This window comes from Phaenicophaeus curvirostris, chromosome 1, assembly GCF_032191515.1.
Source record: "Phaenicophaeus curvirostris isolate KB17595 chromosome 1, BPBGC_Pcur_1.0, whole genome shotgun sequence".
Taxonomy (NCBI): domain Eukaryota; kingdom Metazoa; phylum Chordata; class Aves; order Cuculiformes; family Cuculidae; genus Phaenicophaeus; species Phaenicophaeus curvirostris.
Window position 1 is genome coordinate 204,257,954 of NC_091392.1, and position 24,758 is coordinate 204,282,711.

The window sequence follows — 24,758 nt, forward strand, 5'->3', positions numbered from 1 at the left end:
TGGTGCTGTGAATCTTATTCTTTCCTCATACCAGTCTACATAAATTAAAGTTTTAAATGGAATTTCTTAATCCAGGAATTGAAGCATCTGATATGCTAAAATATAAATCGCTCAGAAATTAAAATTTAGAAGTAATTAAAACCAGTGAATAAAATTACATTTGTCTGAAGAGTCCATTCACTTGAGATGAGATTTACAGAGTGGAGCAAGCTTAGCTAATTGACCAAGAGGCAAAAAGCCTGAATAGACTTTTGATCTTAAAGTGCACAGAAGCAGGTTCATCCAGTTGTCTGGTAACATGCAACAGAAACACAGACCCAGCCTACTGTTGAATATAGAAAATTTGTTATTTAAATAAAAAGATATTCAGTAAACACATAGGAATTTACTGTTTGGAACTTGGTGTCACTTGAAAAGAAATTCTCCTTGGGACCTTCCTGGTACAATGTTGTCACAGTTGAGCCTCAGTCTGGACAATTTTGGCAGCTAAAACTGAGCAGCTGGGCTTCCAATTCACTCCCCTCACTGCACCCCCAGGGAGAGGGAAAAGGGGAAAGGGAAATGAGAGGAATAGACTTGCGGGTTGGAAACTAGACTAAAACAGTTTTAACAAAGTAGTAATGGTAGTAGTAATAATAATAAAAGAATCATAGAATCATAGAATCATAGAATCATAGAATAGTTTGGGTTGGAAGAGACCTTAAAGATCATCTAGTTCCAGCCCCCTGTTACGGGACACATCCTATCAGACCAGGCTGCCCAAGGCCCCATCCAACCTGTCCTTGAACATCTCTTGGGATGGGGCAACCACAACTTCCCTGGGAAACCTGTTCCAGTACCTCACCGCTCTCATGGTGAAGAAATACTTCCTTGTGTCTGGTCTAAATCTGCCCCTCTCCAATTTATACCCATTGCCCCTTGTCCTCTCACTACAAGCCTTTGTAAACAGTCCCTCCCTAGCTTTCTCGTAGCCCCCTTCAGGTACTGGAAGGTCGCTATAAGATCTCCTCAGAGCCTTATCTTCCCCAGGCTTAACAAGCCCAACTCTCTCAGCCTGTCCTTGTATGGGAGGTGTTCCATCATAATCATCATCATCATCAAAGAAAATAATAAAAATCATAACATATATACAAATGTATGAAATCATGCCCCTACCCCTTGATGACTGTGTGTCACCACAAATGATGCAGAGCAAGTCAAGGAAGGGGTCAGCAGAAGGAGAGATCTGGACTCAGGAACTGGATTCAGTAATGCATGGATCCAGGATCAGGGGAAAACAGGTAGATGAGGTCCTCACTGGTCCTCAGCCATCACAGAAGAGACCCTCATGATCTCTGAAGTTTATACTGAGGATAATGTATACGGGATGGAATGCTCTGTTGGTCAGTTTGGGGTCACCTATCCTGTTCATCTTTGACTTATGGCACTCCACCAGCTCGAGCATGACGTTGGTTACTGTGGGAACGTATGATTCTATGAATAAGTACAAGCATTGGCCTTTCTACACACCAATGAACCGTGTAATCGCTTCTAGAGAGAATCATGTCTGAAAAACACGCAATTAACTTTCACAAAATGAAGTTACTTAGACAAGACTTAGCTGAAGTTAGAAAACTGTTTCTACTTTAGCTCAAACCGCAACAAATGTTCTAGTGGCTTTTGTTCCACGTCTTCTAGTATGGGATAGTAGAAACTCTCTCAGACATTGTTTGAGAAGTGAACACAAGATTGTTCACAAATTGTTCTGGTTTTGAAAACGTAGGCAGTATCTGGGCCTTCAGTGATAATTTTATACATACAGAAGTAAGAGATTCCAGCAAAACACAACCAAGGCTCTATGACAGGGACATGAACTTCTCTTGTACAGGAACAGTTCTTACAAAAGAGTGTTCTCCTGCCTGAAATATCTTCAAGATATTCTGAAAATGCAGCTCATACTTTTTCAGAAGAAAGATAGTGCTTCACCAATGTGGTTGAGGGGTGTGGTTCCACTCAGGCCTGTGGTATTGCTTGAGTTTGTGTCCCTGAGAAAAGAAATTGGGAGCTAGGCATGTTCATATTATTTTAAGAAAAATACAGTTGGAAATAAAAGCAGTGAGTTGTTGTGGGGCCAGTGATGCACAGCACTCTTCTCTTGGCCTGCTGAAGCCAGTCTCATTTTCAGTGTTGGTTTTGGTTATGAAAGCGATATGGTGAGACAACGGATTTGTGGTCATTGTTCAGCAACCTGATCTAGTTGAAAATGGCCCTAATCATTGAAAATGGGTTGTTAGATGACCTTTAAAGATCTCTTCCTGCCAGATCTATGATACTATGATTGTGTGTTTTCTTTTCATCGCATTGCTGGCAAAAGTCTGTTCTGAAAGCCAGTTTGAGGACTCTGCCAGGGGAGGTTTGGGCTGGACATTAGGAAAAACTTTTTTGTGGAAAGGGTCATTGGGAACTGAAACAGGCTGCCCAGGGAGGTGGTTGAGTCACCTTCCCTGGAGGTGTTTCAGGGACGGGTGGACGAGGTGCTGAGCGTCACGGTTTAGTGATTGATAGGAATGGTTGGACTCGGTGATCCAGTGGGTCTTTTCCAACCTGGTGATTCTATGATTCTATGACTTGTATGTGGGGTTTGCTGTGCTCTTATGCTGCCTTTTAGGTGACTGCAAGTACATTGCAGCACAGAGAAGGTGGCATCTCTTTGCCTGTATCTCATCTCTACCTGGCTGCAATTGGTTATATCATCCTGTAACGAGCCAAATGTGGTGTGGTAGTTGGATCGTGGCTGGATGCCAGGTCCCCACAAAAGCCACTCTCTCTCTCCCCTTCTCAGCTGGACAGCAGAGAGAAAATATATCAAAAGGCTCATGGGTCAAGATAAGGACTGGCAGATATCACAAGTCCTGCCAACAAACCTGCTACGGTTTGGGCTCCTCTCTCCATTGGTCCACAGGTTCTGCCAGGATCCTGCTCCAGTGTGGGCTTCCCGTGGGGTCACAGCCCTCTTCAGGCATTCACCTGCTCTGACATTGCCTCCTCCCTTAGCTACAGGTGGATCTCCACGGGCTGCAGGGGGACAGCCTGCCTCACCATGGTCTTCATCACAGGCTGCAGGGAACCTCTACTCTGGCACCTGGAGTACTTCCTCCCATTTTTCTTCACTGACCTTGGTGTCTGCAGGGTTGTTTCTCTCACATATTCTGTCTCCTCTCTCTGGCTGCAATTGTTGTCCGGGTTTTCTTCCCCTCGCCCCTTCCACCATCACTGACTGGCTCAGCCTTGGCCAGCGGTAGGTCCACCTTGGAGACACTGGTATTGGCTCTGTCAGACAAAGGGGAAGCTTCGAGCTGTTGCTCACAGAGCTGTTGCCATCCTGGTAGCCCTCAGCCACTACTGAAACCTTGCCACGCAAACCAAATGCATGTGGGTAACCTGAGTTTGGAGAGCATTCTTACTAAGACCTAGCTAGCATAATGTGAGTCAGATTTTTCTCACCTTGTCCATCTTGCAGGTTGTATCCAAAAGGGAGCTACAACTTTTTTTTCATTTCCCTTTAATCCTAGAAATCTAGCAGGAATAGGACCATTTGTTTCAGGATGGCCAAACTTTCACCTTATCTGATCACCATATCTGGGCTTATCTTCCAGAAAGTTATAAATTTAGACTGTTGCTTTCAAAAATGAAAGAGAGTAGAAAAGTGGCATGGTTGAAAGCATGAGGACAGGGAAGTAGTCAAGAAATGACACAGCCAACACAGTGGCTCGGAAAGACTGCAATTATAAAATATTCTCTCAGACAAAATTATTCAGAGCTTCTGAAGGTGATCTTGGAGGTTTGAACATAATATGTTGGTACTATCCAAATATGTAGTGATCTGATGCATCTGTATGTAACTTTCTTAAACAGAATTTGCGTGATTATATCATTTGCTGTATTAAAATAAGGTGATTAACCGCACTCTGAAATGTCTTTATAGTTGACCTTATATTCCATCAGATACTTCTATTTGATCGTACCAAGCTGTGTACTCAGTTAATATTTTTATTATCTAAGAAGCAATTTTTTCAAATGATATTATTCTATAATGAAAATAATAGAAATGAACAGTGTGAAAATAACAGATTTTTCATTTCATTAAAACTACTCACATTTATCATTACAAGTTTGTGTGCACCATACTCCCTGATGAAAATTCTGGTACAAGTTTTGTGCTTACGAAGCATGCAGATGCTGGAAATATGTCTAATACTTATCAACTTGCATTTTACAGTGCAGATTATGCATTACAAGGCATCATCGTCATTCAAATTATAATCATGCATCAGAATGCCCGTTACTGGTTTCAGACACTTTCCTGTGAACCCATGATCTGCCTGTGTGAGAATCAGAGTCTAAAATTATAAATGTAAGATGTGGTGTTGCCTAGCAGCAGTTGTGAACCTGGGGCATTCCCTGTTCCAGTTACACCTGCCTGGGCAAAGCTCTACAGCGTGAAACAGCAGCTTTTACAAAGGTGACCTTTGAATCTGTCAGGGAGAAGAGCTCACTTCTGTTCAAAATACCTTCTCTTGATTCAGGCAGATCTTTTGACTGAAGGATTACAGAGCTTTATTGCATTTGCTTTGAATCAATGAGCATTGTAAAATGAAAGCACTGGAACAGCACTGGTGAAACTTCCAGTGAAACACGTGGAAACTGGAGAGAGAATGGTGTTTCGCAGACTGGTCCTTGTTTAAACATTTGGCTAGGAAGGAATAGGAGAAGAATAAAACATTCTTGGTTCCTTTAATAAACTGGCAAATGCAGCTCAATGTTTATTTAATTCATGTGCATTATCCTGAATTGAATAAAACTACCCTATTTTCCATAATCAGTGAGGAAACACAAAGAGATTTATGAGACTCTTCTTCAGCACAGAAGAGAGATTAAATACTTTTTATTCTTTGTTTCAGCCTTGAATAATTATGTTTATCAGATATAAATATAACATGCCTACATTCATCCTATTTTCCTAATAGTATTACAATGTAATGACTTGGGATCTCTAAGCAGTTATCAAAAGCAGGTAAACACAATTGTTGCTATTTGGCAGGTAACTGTATTTAAAAAGGAATTCTCCGTTTTCTTTTCTTTCCACCTCTGATCTTTCCCAGTATTTATATCCCTGCTGGAGAAGGTGCTTCTGGCATCAAGCATTGGGTACAGATATTTTTCCTTATCATTTGCTGGCCAATACATGTAGGACCTGAGCTTAGGCAAAGATGAAAAGTCTGTATCCCACATCCTTATCTGATCAATGAGAGCAACCAATTGTACCTCCTTATTCAGCTGGGTAGGGACAGTGCTGGTTTAAGTCACCTGCCCAAATTGCCTCTCAGCCTTTAGAACTGATTAAAAACTGCAGAATTTGAATAGAATTTTAACAGTTATCTTACAGTATGTTGTATGCATGAAGTTTCAGGTAATTAAGAAGGATGTACATACATCTCTCTATTGGGATTTTAAATAAAAACTGTGCATTTCTATAAACTCTTTAAGGATTTTTATTTTCATCAAATTATTTTTGCTACAGGCTATACCTATGTATATAACTTTTTCCTACACAATTATATCTCTATCTCTATCTCTATCTCTATATTACCAACATCTGTATTTTTTGCCTCATACAGACAAAACAATAGATTTGCTCTCCAAGAGACTTTTCAGATTATTTTTCATTTCTGAGCATCTTTTTAAAAAAATGATTTTTTTTATTTTGGCCAATTCACCACGTGTGCTATCATGAGTTATATTGGTGGACAGGCAATTTACTTATAGAATCATAGAATCACCAGGTTGGAAGAGACCCACCAGATCATCGAGTCCAACCATTCCCACCAATCTCTAAACCATGCCCCTCAGCACCTCATCCACCCATCCCTTAAATGCCTCCAGGGAAGGTGACTCAACCACCTCCCTGGGCAGCCTGTTCCAGTGCCAAATGACCTTTTCTGTGAAGAATTTTTTCCTTATGTCCAGGCTGAACCTCCCCTGGCGGAGCTTGAGGCCATTCCCTCTTGTCCTGTCACCTGTCACTTGGGAGAAGAGGCCAGCTCCCTCCTCTCCACAACCTCCTTTCAGGTAGTTGTAGAGAGCAATGAGGTCTCCCCTCAGCCTCCTCTTCTCCAGGCTAAACAACCCCAGCTCTCTCAGTTGCTCCTCGTAAGACTTGTTCTCCAGCCCCTTCACCAGCGTTGTTGCTCTTCTCTGGACTCACTCCAGAGCCTCAACATCCTTCTTGTGGTGAGGGGCCCAGAACTGAACACAGTATTCGAGGAGCGGTCTCACCAGTGCCGAGTACAGAGGGAGAAGAACCTCCCTGGACCTGCTGGTCACACCGTTTCTGATCAAGCCAAGATGCCATTGGCTTTCTTGGCCACCTGGGCACCCTGCTGGCTCATGTTCAGTCGCTGTCAACCAACACCCCCAGGTCCCTCTCCTCCAGGCAGCTTTCTAGACAGACTTCTCCTAGTCTGTAGCACTGCACAGGGTTGTTGTGCCCCAAGTGCAGGACCCAGCATTTGGCCTTCTTAAACCTCATGCCATTGGACTCTGCCCAGCGGTCCAGCCTGTTCAGATCCCTTTGCAGAGCCTCCCGACCCTCCAGCAGATCCACACTTCCACCCAGCTTAGTGTCGTCCGCAAACTTGCTAAGGGTGCACTCGATGCCTTTATCCAGGTCATTGATAAGGACATTGAACAGGGCTGTACCCAGCACTGAGCCCTGGGGAACCCCACTTGTCACTGGCCTCCAGCTGGATTTCACACCATTTCCCACCACTCTCTGGGCCCGGCCAGCCAACCAGTTTTCCACCCAGGAGAGTGTGCACCTCTCCAGGCCAGAGGCTGACAGTTTCCGAAGCAGAACGCTGTGAGAAACTGTGTCAAAGGCTTTACTGAAGTCCAGGAAGATACATCCACAGCCTTTCCCTCATCCAAGAGTCTAGTCACTTAGTGAGCACAGCTTATACATGAACAGAAAAAAAATATTTTTAGCCTAATTAAAACATTAAAGTTGAGTCAAAATGAAATGGTTTATTCTTGGGTTTCATTTCCTTGTGTCATCTGCCTCCATGAGGCTGAGTCAGTGTGGTTTGTGACTACAGACCTGGGGTCTCTGCTGTCTGCCCATGCTTGTGCTTTGTGACACTACTGTTTTATCCAAGATTCATAGGTAGTTCATTCTACACAGATTAACTCTGTGTTAGGTCACTGACAATTAGTTAAGAGCATCTGTTACACCACAGATGCACACAACTAAACTAAAGCTACAACATAGCAGTCATCTGATTGCTAGACAACTGCTAGTACTAGAAAAAGCTCAAACCTAGACAAATCCAGACGAGTCCTGAGGCCAGCAATGTTAGATCAATGCAAAGCCTGGGTCCTTTTAGTAGTGATGACACAATCCTTTTCCCCGAGTCTAATTCTCTAATGTCTCAAAGAGAGAGAACAGAGAGCAATATTCCATCTGCTTAGATGGGTGGGAAGCAAAAGTGCTAAAGGTCAGTGATAGAAACTCACTATGCTGAGCTGTGTGCGATACACAGTATATTGCATTAAAAAAATCATGGCTGGTCCTTTCGTAATTGTCTTAAGATACTCTGTATGATGGAAAAAACAATACATGAACTTCCAGAGTTTAAAAAATACTGAAGTATAATATGAAATTAAGTGGATCCAGACATAGTCAGGTTTTTTTCAGTCTCTTGTTCTTCCTAGTATGTACAGAAACTGAGGGGGAAATTCAAAGCCATTGAAATTTAGGACCAACTGCACTGTTTTTTGGCATTAAAATACCAAGTTCATATTTTTTGACAGTGTATTTTATGAGCAGCCTACCAATATTTCTAATGAGTGATAATTATTCCTAACAGCAATTTATCATCTGAATTCATATAGAAACAAATGAGATAGCATATATTATCAAGACAGATACCCAGTTATTTAAGTAACCAACACTTGTCACAGAAGAAGGGCTTGGCAATCCATCAGAAGACAGTCTTCTGATAACCTGTTTGAGAATCCATTAATTCTATTTGCCTAATTAATAGGTGGATGTGACCAAGGTTAACTACAGTTTTTATACCTCTTCAGTATTTCAGGGAGAAAGAATCTTTTCTTTTGTTGATTGCTGTCCCTGTAAAAGTAACATTTATGGAAGACTGATGTAGCCACTTCACTTCTCTGTGTATCCTTATTTATTGTATGCATTATATTGTTCAAATTTTGGTTTATACAAAACAATTTTCCTAGAAGAAGTTTACACTGAAGTTAAGTTCTGAATGGGTGTGTTTTTAACTCTGATTCAGCAAATCTCAAAATCTTATCAAAACATGACTTTTGTTTAGGATACATGGAAATTCATTATACAGATGTTAAACGTATATCTATGCAAAACCAAAACTGAATAAATAGTTGGCTATCATTAATACCTTACTTGAGTATTACATTCCTGTTACATAGTTATTAAAACAGCAAATGCTATAATTAATTTCATATCTAATTAGACATGAACATGTGTTTGAAGGTTATTATATGAGAGATATTTTGTACATATATATATATCAGACATGAGCTAGCAATGTGAGCTCACAGCTCAGAAGGCCAAGTGCACCCTAGGCTGCACCAAAAGAAGTGTGGCCAGCAGGGTGAGGGAGGTGATTCTACCCCTCTATTCTTCTCTTGTGAGACCTCATCTGGAGTATTGTGTCCAGTTGTGAATCGTCAACGTAAGAAGGATATGGAGCTGTTGGAACGGGTCCAGAGGAGGGCTACCAAGATGATCTGAAGGCTAGAACACCTTCTATATGAGGACAGGCTGTGAGAGTTGGGCTTGTTCAGCCTGGAGAAGTCTCCAAGGAGACCTTATACCAACCTTCCAGTACCTGAAGATATTGACAAGAAAGCTGGGGCGGGACTGTTTACAAAGGCTTGTAGAGATAGGGCTAGGGGCAATGGGTATAAACAAGAGAGGGGCAGAATTAGACTAGACATAAAGAAGAATTTCTTCACTATGAGGGTGGTGAGGCACTGGCACAGGTTTCCCAAGGAAGTTGTGGCTGCCCCATCCCTGGAGGTGTTCAAGACAAGGTTGGATGGGCCCTTGGGCAGCCTGGTCTAGTGGGAGGTGTCCCTGCCCGTGGCAGGGGGGTTAGAATTAGATGATCTTTAGAGTCCCTTCCAACACAAACTATTCTATGATTCTATGATTATGGCACTTATCTTGGGAACTGTGATGTAAATTGTGTCCACTGTACATTTTGTGGTGGGTCTTGAGGAAGACAGAGGTGAACAAGCCATACAGGCAGGTTGAGATGCTGTACTTTGTTCTGGGGAGGCTGATGCTCTTGAGCTGCTCCTGCGGTCAGGGGACAGCAAATGATCAAGCTTGGCAAGCAAGAAGAAGAGTTTGGACAAGGATGAGCTGCATCTCCACTGGGGTCATTTCCTTGCTGCTAACTGTCTGTTGCCTCTGGAAAGGCTTGGCCTGACTGCATGGTGGCTTTTAAGACTGGTATAAAGAGCAGGAGAAAAGACAGATGCCTGAGCACTACAAACTATGTGGTGTGCCAGGCTCCTGCAGCTGAACAAATCTGCTTTCGTTTGCTCAGTTTGCTGGAAAGTGGCAACCTGTGCTAGCCACATCCAGCAAGCACTAGTCACAATAGAGGGGTGGTTTCAAAGGTTTACAAACACCATACGAGCAATGTGTATTCAAAAGCCCTTATGGTGGAACTCAGAGTATTAGAGCATGCACATGCAGTAGTCAATTACTCCTTTAGCAGTGAAAGTTGACTTCTCAAGATTGCTTTTTCTGTTTCTGAAGAAGTTGCTCGTTCGTATTTCCAAAGAAGTTGCTACTCCAGGCTGCTAAGTGGCTATTCCTCTCATTATCTTATTCCTCCCTTTGGACAGATCCTTCAGCTTGTGACTGATTTGTGTCTGTATCTTGTTTGGGAAGGAACAGAGTAGGTTAGCCCACTTTTCACAAAGGAATCATAAAATATTTGCAGCCATCCTTCCTGCTGAGCCTGAGGGCAAACAGAGGTACTTTTTTTTGTAAGAGCATTAAATAATCTTCACAATGATAAATGCAAAGGTCTGACATCTCTAAGAGATGGAGAGATAAAGAGGCAAAATGGTTTTCAGAGAAGGAATCATTGTGGAAAGCATGCACACAGCGTAGAGAGCCTTGCAACAAATAACTCTGTAGTAAGAAATCTTTGTTCATTCTTTTTCTGAATATAGGAACTCACTGATGAACATATGACTGCTTGTTCCCAAAATAGTTTGAAATACAATTACCCTATCATTTCATCTACGCAAGAAAGAGCTACAGCTTTTAAAACGTTCTGCAGGGTTCCCACTAAGTATGATACCAGTATTCATTCACATACAGACCTCCTGACCTTGAAATGCTTCTTGTTTCCACTAGGAAAGAACCACATTTGCTGTTTCCATACTGACACCTTTCTTTTTTTGAATGAAGGAACTGAAAATGAAAAAAATAAAGGGGATAATTCTCAGATACCATCTTTATTTTTATTTGTCTGAAAGCAACGGCATTTCCACCAGGGAAGGAACAGAACAGGAATTGAAACAGGTCTGGGAGCTTTCAGGTTATGAAGGGAAGCTATCAAAATTAATCAACTACATATCACTATTTAAGAAATTTTTCCTCACCTGAAACATCAATAAGAAAGAGAAGCTGAGGGCACACCTAGTTCCAAGCAATTATAGGTATGCTTTAGTAGCCTGACCCTCACAATTTAAGCACTGAATTGCAAATTGTATATCCAGCCACTTGAGTGGAACTCAGAATTTTTAACCTGTGAATAACCTACTATGAAAATACCCTTTGCAATAGTGCTGTTAAAGGAATTACATAGAAGTGATGCGGGAAACAAAACTGAGATAAATGCTTTGGAATATTTTAAGACTAGTTGTTACATGCATATTCCTGAACTGCAGAGGTTTGTAACTTCTACTTAAACTCTATGACTATGGGACAATCTGGGGACATTTTATGCAGTTTAAGCTGTCCTGTAATTTCCTGAAGGTGAAGGATAGATTGTGCTCTCAAACTTCCAGAACCTGCAGTCTGACTTGCTCACGACAAAATGCTCTGAGAACGGTCGACAAGGTGAGACAACCAGAACTGGGTGCCATCACCCAGGAAATCAGAAGGTTTTACACTGGCTTTTGCTCTAAGCACAGGGGAAATGTAAAAAATGATTTTGTAGCTCAGCCTTGCCCTTGGTGAGGATCTGCATTATTGACAGAAGTATCTTTTGGGGTACTTTGTACCCATTAATAGGAAGACAAAACCCAAGAAAGAGCTGTACATCTGGGCAATGGCCATCAACCGCTACTGTTTTATTTTTGACATTGTGGATGGCTTAAACATGGGAGGGAAGATTCCTGCAGAAACATGTTCTTACTGATAAGCACTGAGGATTAGCAGATAACTTACTTCTGTAGTTTATAAACAAAGCTATAAGATGTCATTCTCAGCCTGGGAAGCCAATATATTTAAGGAATCTGAAGAACCTGTTCTTCAGGAGAATGCTAACAAGAGACTGTTTTTGTCCTGATTAAAGTCTTTCCAATAGTAGTATCACAAGAGCCAGTAAATAATTTTGTTTCTTAAAAGTGAGAATTAAAGTAAGGAGAACAGAATATGATGATAAGTAGCTTCCATCAGCATTTGATGAAGCAGGTTTTCTGCCGTGCTTGCTTGGGAGCTGAAATCTTATCCTGGTAGAGGTCAGCTAGACAATTTCTGAGGGTGAGAGGCTGATTCAAGTAGTCCAGCTATAGACAGGGATATGCTGTCTATCACATGCCGCAGTAGTGTAGCAATTTCCAAAGGACTAATTGCTTAGTCACCTTTCACTCCTGGCACTACTCTTGGAGTATTTCATTGAAACCAAGTTACAATTCACAAAACACATAAAAATACAACTTTAAATAATATCTTGCACTTCTGTTCTATTAGGAAAATAGCATGAAATAACAACTAAACTCATTTTCAGTCCTGAACTGAATCAACGAGCATGTATATTTTACAGATTCAAGTTTGTATAATTTTTCACATAGCTAGGCTCTGAGAAGGAAACTGTTAATTTTTAGCAAGGCCAGATGCTCCATAGGGAATAGTCATTTGGGGGAAGAATGACTGCAGTGAAATCTTACAAATTTAGCTCAGAAAGTTCTTAGTGTTCAAGTGTTGCTTGCAGAAATCTAGTTTGAGGAGCAGCAAAGAGTCATTTCAGTGTGTTAAGCCTGTAGTTTTAAAATCCAAAATATTTACCTCAAGCTTTGTAGAGATGAAAAGAGAGAAGCTTCTCTGTAGGCACCTCTGCAAATTCTCATGCAATTTAGAAAAGATTACAGTGTTTTGATCATAAAATTGACAGTGTGGAAAATAGATTATGACATTCAAACCACATGCTAAACAGAGACCACCACAGAAGTTCAAAGGCAAAACATCTTTGAATTTTTAACCAACTGTTTATTTAAAAGCTGGGAAGAAAATGTCTTTATATTTCAATGAACTCACATACACTGTCTTAGAAAAAACCCTCAAAAGAGACTCAGTAGGGGAAGTGCTGTTACATGTACTGAGAATCCTGCAAAATTCTCCTGGCAATAGGATTCATTCATTCATTTGCTTCCCAGAAATCAGCTTTAGAGACATTAAATAAACAGCCTATTACAAAATCCACTGAAGCTAATAAAAATCTTCCCACTGAAGTTTTTGAGCTTCAGAGAAGAATGATTGGTAGAACGAATGAATATCTTGGGAGGGGAAAAGATGAAGGTTGCTTTCACATATCCAGCTGTGCTGAGAATTTCCCATTTCCTCAAAACTGCTCTGTTCAGTCCTTCAAGGGACTGAGTGCCCCAACTTAATTTACTGGAAACAAATAGAAAATACATAGAGTTATTATCTTTATTTTACAAATCTAACTATTTTCAGGGAAGGTACTTGATAAAGAGGCCCTAAACTTTCTGATGTAACCACACAAAGATTTCTTCACTATGGAAGGAGATGACAAATGGCAAAAGGCAGTATAGTCGGATCTGTAATGTTGTGCCACTTGTGTGGGCATGCCTGGAGGATGGCTCCTTGGCTCCAAACAGCCTGTATCCTTTTTTGATCCTGAGCAGGTAGCCCAGATTAAACCCATGGGCACTTCTGATGAATACTGATGTCAGATTTGATTCTGTGTTTTGTTGAAGCTGGATTTGCTGTATCTCATAGAATCATAGAATCATAGGATAGTTAGGTTTGGCAGGGACCCTAAAGATCATCTAGTTCCAACCCCCCTGCCATGGGCAGGGACACCTCCCACTAGATCAGGCTGCCCAAGGCTCCATCCAACCTGGCCTTGAACACCTCCAGGGATGGGGCAGCCACAGCTTCCCTGGGCAACCTGTGCCAGTGCCTCACCACTCCCATAGTGAAGAAATTCTTCCTAATGTCTGCCCCTCTCTTGTTTATACCCATTGCCCCTAGCCCTATCTCTACAAGCCTTTGTGAACAGTCCCTCTCCAGCTTTCTTATAGGCCCTTTTCAGGTACTGGAAAGTCGCTATAAGATCTCCTTGGAGCCTTCTCTTCTCCAGGCTGAACAAGCCAAATTTTCTCAGCCTGTCCTCGACTTTATGAAATACAACACTACTGAGTCTGAGAAGGGCACAAACTGACCACCCTGCTTCTACCTGTGAGAGCTCCCAAGCACTGTCACCTTCATACCTACTTTCCAGCAGGAGATCTGGTGGTAGTCAAAACTCTGAAATGTTCACTTCTGCACAACTAGCCAGACTGGGGTGTTTTAAATGAGCTAAATTATATATAATGAATAATAATCATAATGAATTTGGTTCCCTTTCTGGTAGATGACTTTCTGAATGCTGATATTGATTTCCAGAGAACGTATTTATGTGGGATGTCTCCTCAACTGATGTCAGTCAGCAGAGCTCCTTGAAGTTGATGATGCTAAGTTAATACATTTCATATAAGTATCCTGGCTTAGGATTCTTTTAGATGTTACATATTTTAAACTATATTTTTTTTTATTTGGGACCACATAGCATCAATGTTTCTGGACCACGTTTACAGGGTTTTTTTATCGCTCTGATTTGTTTCTTTTCTAGGCTTTTAAAAAAGGAAGAAAACTTTATTTTTATCCCTCGTTCCCGTGAAGAGCTTCCAGAAAACTTTCCAAAGGAAATTCCTGGGATCTGTTACTTCCTCGAGGTCAGAAGTGGTCAGAAGCCACCAAAACCCTCCGTCACATCTGCCAGAGTGAGAAAGGTGTCGTACAACATTGGTACCATGTTCCTTCGGGAGACTAGCCTATGAGGCCTGCTGCAGATCAAAGACTCGTCAAAAAAGCACAAGCCCAGAACTGGGTCATGACAGGGGAGTTGGAGGTTCTTTGTATTTCACTGCCTTGTTCTGAACAAGCAGTAAAAGCTCCATGTAATGTCAGGCAATAATCATTTTAAAAGGTGGGTGACTGCTGTCAGCAAACAAAGTGGAGATAGGGAAAAAAAAAAAAAAAAGAACGTAATTCTGCTTCCAGAGGATTTCTTTGTAAACTTCAGTCTGACCCCTCTTTGACAAACAAAACCAAACCAAACAAAAAAAAAAAGCCAACAAAACCCAACTCTCGAATTAAAGGTTGGTTTTGTTTTGTGCAGAAAGGATGATGGTTCTCTGTAGATTTGCACCAGCTAAGCAGAATTGAGAGTCAGTTCTGGTTATGCATTCCTACATTTAATGTGTTCTTCAGTAAGGTAATGATGTTTTTTAACTTTATGAGCAAACATTTCATACATATACTGTAGACTTATTGTAACATTCCTGGCAGGAGGAATAATAATTCAATATAAATATTGTAGGAATTTTACCTATTTTTATACATATTTCACTTTCTGGATAATTACATTCCACATACTGTAAGCTGAGTGAGCTTAGATAGCTTTTCAGAAGAAGCTACTATATATTTCATACATTCTACCTATCAAACCTTATTGTTATACGAGCAGGAAGAAGTCATTTTTTGACTTTTTTGGCAACAAAAATATCAATATTTTACAGTAAAAACCTTTTTGGTAAATCTCTCTACCTGATGTTTATGCTAAAGCTTTAGATGAGCAATGTCTTGCTTATATCAAAGAATGTTCAGTATTTGTCCTACAGTGCTGTGTGTCCAGTCCTTCCAGGACAATGTAAACAAAGTGTAGATGACAAACAAGCAGAAAAGTTCTGTTCAGTGGAGATTGTTTCCCACTAAATTATCAGCCAAACTGATTTTTGGTAGAACACCTGGACTTCTTAAAAAGAATTTGATCTTGTGAAAACTTATTCTGAGGAATCCCAGTGGACACTGGGAGCTCTCTGGATATTGGTTTTCTGTGTTTTTACTAATAGGACTTGTGTTCCTGCTCCAGTTTGTTTGTTGAAAATCCAATCTGCTATTAATTATGCTCATCAGGAAATTTCCTCTGTTGCTGGACTGGCTGAAAGGTCTTCTGCTTTATCTAATGTAGACCAAAAAACAAACAAAACAAACACACTAAAAAGGAGAAGACAATACTTTCCCACATTTAATGCAAATGGCAGTTCAAGATTTAGATGAGTCCATGTCTTTTTTTTTAAATAAAAGGCCAATAGTTTTTTTGTCTGCAATGAAATCAATTGGAAAAAGATATGGATCTGTCCCCTAATAGGCACAATTTCAGATTAAGACTCTCAGCAGCACTAGGAGGCATGAGAAGCTCTGTGTTTCTGTAATCCAGACCAGCAATTAGAGTTCTTATGGATTTAGTCATCATAACTCGAGGCACCTTTTGAAAATAAGTAAATGACTTTCCCCACATGTCCAAATTATCCAGTTAGATCTTTCTGTGGAGGGAAGGACATGACAGTGCTGTATTTCTCCCCTTTGACCAGTAGCTAATGTTAGAGTGGGAACAAGTCAACATGGCACCGCTACCCCGTGCTGAACATGTTTCAGGCTTCCTTCCATGAAGCCTGTCTGGATTAGAAGGGACTGTCTTGAAACTATACAAAATTCAGCATGTAGTGGAAATCATATGATCACATGATCACAGGTATGGGGGTTTTGTTGCCTGAAGAGGGTAGGTGCATGGGAATTAATCCAGAAATTTACGTAAGTGGAAATTCCCTCACTTTCTAGAGGAACACTAATGTTAAAGATTTCTTCCACTGATATTAGAGCATCCTTGGGATAGGAGGAGTTAATCTTTTATCTGCCTTGATAAACACCATCTGCAGCTCTACTGCCTATCTGAAAAAAAAGACCTAACAAAAACTTTGAGCTGGAGGTTTGCAGAATTTCCATCCAAACTACATATCTGAGAATTTTCTGCGTAGGATGATAGGTTTTAGCCTATAGCCAGCAGTTTGCACATGCACAGGATGTAGCAAGCATTTGTTTTGTTTTTTTTTTTTCCTCCTGGGAACACCAGTGAGACATGCAAGAATGGAGAAAAGTTCATGTTTCACCATTGGAAGTGCAACACCACTAATAAAGCTGTGGTTCTGATCTTATTCCCTAGTTCCCTGGAGTGAAAGTTTCTGAAATAGTAATCAATAGATTGAGATTTCATTCTAACTTCACTGGTACATCCATATTGTTCTGCAGGTGCTGATGTCTGAGTACCAGTCTCTCTGGACAAGCCCTTTCTCTAATCTTACCATCCTCACAGTAGTCCACAGGGAGAACAAACATAGAGCTTCAGGCCAAAAGCTCAGTAACCTGTCTCTCGCAATTGTCAACAGGAAATGTCTAGGTTCATTCCATGCTTGATCTTGGTAGATCTATGGAAATATTTTTATCAGAAATGATGGATAAATACTAATTCACTAGCAAACTGGAGAAGCAATCTAAAAAAAAAATTATCACCATCTTCATCCTCTCAATTGACTATTTATACTATAAGGAAATTTATCACTGTGGAGATCAGTGCAAAAACTGAAAATTAGTGTCAGCATCACCATGGAGACAATGACGGTGTTTGCAAATAAATCATCTAGCTCCCAAAATTAGAGTAGATTTACTGTATAAGTAAATGCATTTACAAGCTTGTGTAAAGGTAATGTGTCCAGAACATCAGCACTAATGCCTTGTATTGTGTTATTTGTTTCTGTGTTATGACAAGGGTAATAAAAAGGTGTGGACTCTAGGAACATTTTTCTATCTTAGTGTGAGAAAGTGTAAAGCAAATTTTCAGAACTTTTTATCTTAATAGTTGTGTCTGCTGCCTTTAATATAAGGTTATAAATTTATTTTTTTGGATATCCTTATGAAGTGAAATGAAATTTATTATCAAGGTTGATGCTGTGAAGTCAATTAGATGTCAGTCAGACTCAACATTTCTTTAAGAAGACTTTCATTTAGTGATAGGGAAAACTTCCTCATTTGCATGGTGTTTTCATGAATAGAAAAGTTCTTAGACTTTTTAGACCTTGGGATGATGAGGCAGAGAGGTTAGAGGTGCTAATAGATGTAGACATCGCATACTGTAGTTGGAATTTTCCTCTAGCATTATCCTTATAAAACAGATGATCTTTTGTTCCTCTGATTAAGAATTTTAATGCCTGTGTTTCTTCACATAGCTGCAAGTAACAATTTCTGCTGTCTTTCTGTATGAAACAAATCCACCCTTTCTGAACAGAAAGGGAGTTCTAGTGCATATTGCCTCTACAGGGCACAGGGAGGCTGATGTGAGGACCTTAGCTAGAGGCATCAGTATCTTTACTGCAAACTCGTTCTGTGTAGCTTCCATCTGCTCCAGGCTCAGGGGGACTTGAGACCATGGATTGACCACAGAGGCAGACACAGTGGCCAGCTTCTTGTGCAAAGGTCAGGAAGGCTGAGTACGCAGAGACAACTGTCATTCCCCCTAGAGCAATTTTTATAAATCTTGTGTCAGACTTTTCCACCTGCTCTAAGCTCTCCATCACACAGTCTCTTCTTTCATGCATTGTATAGAGGTCAGAAATTCAGAGTAAGAAGGAAGAAGTGATGGAGGTGGTAGGATGGTGGGTGAATTTAGTTTTACATCACTGGAAATAACAAAAGCCACTGCCTGAGAAAATTGTGACTAAGTCAGGACTCTCAAAGTGTGGTTTTCTTGCACAATCCCACAGAATATTTCTTTGTTAGTTCCATAGAGCTAACAGTCATTAACAGTGGTTGTGGTTTTGGCTTCAATGCTCATTCCCACATCCAGTTTCAGATCTGAGTCTCTTTTGAAAGGCACTTTGGAGCCTGGAAACATGCCTCTTCAAACAGAAAACCGAAGGTTTTAAAACCCTGTAAATCTTCTATGGGAATTGCCTGTTCCGAAGGAGAAATCCTTGCAGTTGGGTCAGTAGCAGGTCCTACTGTGGTTCATGGGTGCATGAGGAATGGTTGGACTCGATGATCCAGTGGGTCTCTTCCAACCTGGTTATTCTATGATTCTATGATTATGCTGTGTCCTTCTGTGCTTACAGTGTTCCCTACCAAGCTCAGCAGAAGCATCAGGCATATAACCACCTTTTCTCTGTTTTCCATTAATATCCCTCTTTCATTTTTTCTCTGTCTAAAGCAAACAGTGCCAAACCATGACATGCTGCATGCATTTAGAAAAATCATAGCCCTGCACTGAGGCTTGAACTCTGCCAAGTGATTTCACATTGGATATTTCTTCCTCTGAATACGTCCTTGACCCAGATGATTTAAAAATGAAGGAAAAAGAGATATCAGCCAAATTTGCAGTGGCTAGTTGCAAATGAGTATGAAATCTGCATCGCTTGTTGGGGCAAGTTTAACTGCAGTACAGCTTTCAGATTCTTCAGCTGTCATAAACAGTTGCATGTCATGCAAACTGTCCTGCCAAGAAGTCTGTAATCCAACAGCAGCATTTAAAACACTTATGGCATTTTCTGGGTTTTCCTCGTCCAGTCTTGGGCCACTACCTCACCTCTGCTGAGCGCTCCGTGCTGATTGAGGAGAGCTAATTCCTTGTCCTAATGCAGTCTCAGACCTTCTGGCTTCATCTTTGGGTTCTGGTGATTTTTTGCAAAATTATACATGTGCAATATTGGAAATGGCAACACGCTTAAATTAACAACAAAAGAAGAAGCATAACAAAGCTTGTCAAACTCCAAAACAGTTGGTTTGCTTCCTTCAAGATAATACACTATTCCTAGCACTTTGCTGAGATTGAAGGTGCCAGTGACAGTAGAGGCTGTGGATGAATTGAAGACTCTGAGTGTGCCCAAGACTTGACAGGCAGGAGTTGATCGGCACCTCCTACTGTTCATAATTCTGTCACCTTGCATTCAATTTCCTGCTCTCTGTCAACTTTCTGCTTTTCAAAAAGCCTTTGTTTTCCTTCCTTTAGCACCCTGTACGTGACAGAGATCTTATTGTTGTTATTAGCATCTCTTGTTGACATGGCTGCTATATCTAAAGAATAACTGGAATTAAAGGGCTGATCTTACTCTTTGTGGCAAATACAAAACTGCTACAGTGACACAGCTGATATTCACATCCTTAGAGAGGGAGAAGACTGCAGTGTAAGTTGTAGCTGGTGAATTCGGGTAGAAAAGTCAGTGCATTAACAGTCCATGGCATGTTTTTAACTTTCCCAAGCACCGAATTGATTTGTACAGATCGGAGTTACTCCTTAACAATGTTATTAATTTGCAATGCATGAGCAACCTTACAACAAAAATCTGCAAACTGTTTAACCTCACATACATGACTGATTTTTGGTGGCTTGGCTATTAATCACGCATGAAAGCAAACAAAAGAGAGAAACTGGGGAATGTAACAATTCAGTCACAGGCCACAGATCATTCATCTCTGCAGATGCCTCCTTGTTCCTGTAGCTTAGAAAGGTTGACCTCCAGTTATCTCTGGCACAGGTTAGTATCCCTGTGTCACTATAGCAACAAAATAGCCTCTGAAAAACAGCATGAGGCTTCCCAGTGGGCTGGGGTTCACATCAGAGAGGCCAACTCAGTAATTGATGCAAAATGGCAGCTTTGCTGGCAGCCTTGGCAAAAGCATCAGTGCAGGCAGATGTGAAACCAGCTGTTTACTCCTGGGATTTTAGTTTCAGAAGGCAGAGTGAGGTTGAACGTGTTTTATTTTGAACAAAAAGAGAAGACACAGGATTTCAGATAAACAAGTGTCTTCCCTACTTTAGGGCTTTATTGGCTTTAACATTCTATGAATCGTCTTCTGCAGAGTAGGGGACACAAAAGTGCTTCAGGCACTTGTACCCTCTGTTCTAGATGGAATGTGAGGCTGCCCATGTGTTTGAGCGTGTTTAACTTTCTCCTTGACCTCAGATGACAAACTTACTAGACATCTATACTTTTTAAGATGGCCAAGATAAGTGAGGTTGATTCCACTGAATTAAGGTCTTTCAAGCACAAGTGCTGTGTCTAAAATATTTCAACTTCTGCTGCTTTACAGCATTTCGCATTGGCCGAAATAAATTTAATCAAGCTAAGTGGCAGAGGGATAGACAAGCATATTCCAGGATAAATAAAGGTTTGGTACAATGGCCATGGTGGCTGTCAAGAACAGGCTACTGCAGTTCTGGAAATCTTCCTTTTGATGTCTGAACCCCTTACATATCAGCACTGGCAATCACAACTCCTGGATGCCATTAAGACTGTGATTTCGAAAAGCTTTTGAGCTTCAAGCTCCTAGCCCAGTTATGCAAAACCTCTGTGCCACCTTCACCTGAAATATATGCCAGAATGCCTACATAAACCTTGTTAATTATCCTGTAGTAAAGATGGTAATAAAACATATACGTTCTAAAGAGCAGAGAGATAGTTGGCAGGTTATAATTAACATACATTTTTTGTGCTTTTTTTCAATTTGTAGGCCCAACATTAACTTCCCATTAGCAGAAGGTCTCATATTGAGCTGCATGTTTTCTAGATAATTATTCCCTAGCAATACTCTCTAATGACTACTCTCAAAGCAATAAGTAAAGCCATGCTAATCTCTTCTGTATAGATTCTTGTACACCTATCACCTTAACAAACCGCCTTTTAGTAGAACATGAAATGGCAGAATAACACCCTGTATTCTGTTGTTTGTCCTTTCCTCCCCTTCCCCAGGGCACAAGAGTATGTAGTGGAATCATTCGGTTTTTTGAGGTGTTGTCTTTTTGTTAATTTTCCATATATGTGTATTGATACTTAAAGTAAGGAAGAGCAAAATCAGAACCATAGGTCAGGATTAAAAAAGAGTTTTAATTGTAAACAGAGTATTTTAAAGACTCCCCACTGAGTTAAGACTTGTCTCCCATCCTAGAAAAAACATTACCTGTAACAGATGCAAGATATATCCCAGAATGATAAATATGAGCAATAAAACAGGCAGGTGTATATAATGGATAGCTTCTGCTTTATACAGAACAGTAAATAGATGCTAAAACTGATTAATACCCAAAGAAGAGGAATATTGTTTAATCCATTTTGGCATTTGTTTATTACCATTATACCTCTAAGGTGTTATTTTTCCCTTCCCTAGTGAGACTGTAACTTACTGTTAAATCAATATTAGAGTTTCTGAGCTTACTGCAGAAGAATATGATTAGCAATAAATAACTATCAAGAAGAGGTTTTTTTAAAGTGATTCATTGCTTGAGAGAACAGATGACATGGAAGAAAGAAAAGTGGTATGGACATATATATTTATTTTAAAGGTTTCTATGGCATTTCTGATTGGTTTAAATCCTTCTGAACGTGTAGACTTAAAGCACAGCTGCCTGTTCAAATTATTTGCATGTGCTAAGAAAGAGGATGTAAAGTTTTCACATCAGGAACATACTTCTCAAACCCCATTTTCTCTTTTTAAACACGACCTCTCTTTGAAGACTGAACCTAATTTTGTTAAATGATCCTGAGGTTCTGAATGCTGAAATACATTTTGGAAATGTGGGTTATAAAACCATATGATTTATGTTCCTTTGAAATGTTGTTGATAATGATGTATGAAAGCAAATTCCAAATATTGAACCAGCACCAAAGGTGCGTTTTTCCTAGTGCTACGCTGTACTGGATGGTGAAATGTAGAATTGTTTCTAATTGATGCAGGTTTTTTACACCTTTTTTTCAAGGTGATGTTTGCTAATGTGTTTCTGTGAGCATATGAACATTCTGGTCGTCAGTGGATATGAGGCTGTTACCCACCTTTATAATGTTCTGAGGGATCCTAAGCAGAAAGAACTGCTTGGCCACTTCCATTCAATTTAGCTCATTTACTGAGAGGGTGTCAAGCTGAGTCTAAGATTTGCTTTTTCATTACATCTCTAAGGTAAATCAAGTTCCGCATGCTTGCCAGTGTTTAAGTGTGTAAGGATTCCTCTCTGGAATCTTCTCACAGGTCCTGCAAGTGTATAGGTAAGCCAACAGAAAGAAAGCATCTGAAGAAGGTGAAGTAAGTGTGTAGGAGAGAGAGTTGATGTACACAAATGTGCTGCTGATTCTCAGCTTTCATATATTTGGAAGTTAGGTGATCCAGAAAGTATTTTGAGTATGATGCAAACTGTAAGAAAGTGCTATATGTAAAGTCATGAACTCTCAAGGCATTAGGATGAGTTTTGCAATCCATAATCTTTAGAGTTTTAGTGGAATGGCATGAAAAATACAAAATTTTTGGAGGAGGGAAGATTGCATTGTATTTTACGTAAGAGTTGAATGTCTAGTTGCAGAGAAAAAATGGTGGGGGAAAGAAAGTCTAAAAATTCTAAATGCAAGAGAAGTATGTCCCACTTTTTTTGCATAATTTGACCTTTCTGGAAGTAGGACTCAGACTTCCTCTACAAGTTTCAATATTGAATGAAAAACTAGATGTGAAACATAACAAGTGAGGTACTTCACCAACTGGTAGAAGTTTGGAGGTGATAGTAAGAATTCTTTTTAAAAAATATGTAGGAACTCCTTACTTAAATTGTCATTCCTTTAAAAAAAATGGGAACTCTTCTGCTTGTAAGTAAATAGTTAAATGCCTCAACTAAAAGAGAGCTTGGAAGACTCTGGTATCATAAGAAAAAGATACAAAGTCTGTGACATAGCCTACAGTTTACACCATTCCTTCAGCAACAGTCCTATATATGGAGTTTTCAAAAGCACATTCAGCCAACAGCTGTTTATAGTTAATTTGAAAGAGAACAGTATTTCACCAAGCAAGTGTTAAGGATGAGATAAACCATTGCCTTAGATATGTTCTCTCTCTCCCCAGTAACTACAGTGTGGAGGTGGAGGACTAATTGAGATTAGCTGCCATACTGTAGATGAGATCAACTGCACTGCTGATACGAAGGAGAGGATGTAATAGGATAGAAGAGCAAATACAGAACAGAAAGATATTGGGGCAAGTACCAGGCTCCAACTGGAGATTCAAAGGCTTGTGTTGGTAAAATTACTAATATTTAAGATTTGAGAGGTCTGGCTAGGGCATTTATTCTAATTAAAAGAACATTCCTTTCAGCTAAAAGTTAAGTCTCTGATTGTTTCCAACTCCCCACTTCTTATCTAAGATAATACTGGTGTGTCACTCTTGTGGGCTTCACCAAAAGCCGTTTCTCTATATTGTCATATTATCTACTGCTGATAGTGGCAGTTAGCATTTCTCTCAGGAATAGATATCTAGTTTTCTTAACATTGAAATAATCATTTTTCCTTACCTCTTTCTTTTTTTCTGAAACAGTATGTAGGTATCTGCAATCACTTGGGAAAGAACAGGGGAGCAGGGGAGCTGGCCAAACGTTCTCTCGGTACAGTCATAGTTATTGAAACTTCAGTCTGACCTGTCCTAAATTGTACTTATGTTGTTACCCTCTTGGAGTACTCATATTCCCTGACAAGATCCTGGGTCAGGCTCTGAACCAGAGGTGAGTAGGAAGGGCCAGGGCTGCCACTGTGCCGTACTGCTCCTATACTTCTCTCTTCTGATCTGTAGATGTCTGTGGAGATTTTTCTTTGCAGTCATGGTTAGACAGGCCGTGGGAAAATTCTTCTTGGGAAGAAGAAATAGCATGCAGTCCTTCACACTGTGAACTGTCACTCTCTCCAGAGAAAAGGAATTAGAAATAGCATTGTCCTCAAGAGCTGAGAAAACTTGCAGATTTTCCATTTACAGTAAACAGTTTCTATAATTACCAGGAAAACAAAACAGAGAGACAAAGTTGTGCAGCGGGAGCATCCCATCTCATGCACACTGCTGTGATAATGAAATCCAAACCCTGTGGAATTGCAGGCACGTTATTTTCACTTGCTTTAAAGGTCAGCTAAAAAGCTAATTTCCCAAATGGCTTCATAGCTCTGAGACAACGTAACACTAGTCGTTTCTTCCGACAAATTGCAGTTGTCAAAGAAACTGGATTAGTAGCTCAAGGAGCTAAAAATAGACATTGTGCACATGTCAGAGAAAGATAAATTCAGCAACAGAGGTTGATCAGAAGGTAGTAACACAAGGTAAACCAAAATACCATAACATCTGGAGAAAAAAGCAACAAAAATTGCTTAACTCAAAGCAAATTACCCATGAAATGACAATAAAAATAATCTGATTCACCAACTGGAAGGATGACAGGGTTTAGTTGAGTATGTTTTATTCACCTTGCAGATCCACCTTGGTTTTGCATCTTTATTAGCTGAACCAGTTTGGC

General features: G+C 40.2%; 1 protein-coding gene across 1 annotated transcript in view; it reads left to right on the forward strand.

Moving 5' to 3' along the window:
* The window catches only part of GUCY1A2 (guanylate cyclase 1 soluble subunit alpha 2), a 165,669-nt gene extending 149,786 nt beyond the window's left edge, over positions 1-15,883 (forward strand). Inside the window, exon 8 of the mRNA XM_069883499.1 lies at positions 14,193-15,883. Coding sequence (XP_069739600.1) covers positions 14,193-14,400 — 208 coding nt within the window. The 3' untranslated portion in view covers positions 14,401-15,883. The remainder of the gene's footprint in view (positions 1-14,192) is intronic.
* Positions 15,884-24,758: the final 8,875 nt, after the last annotated feature.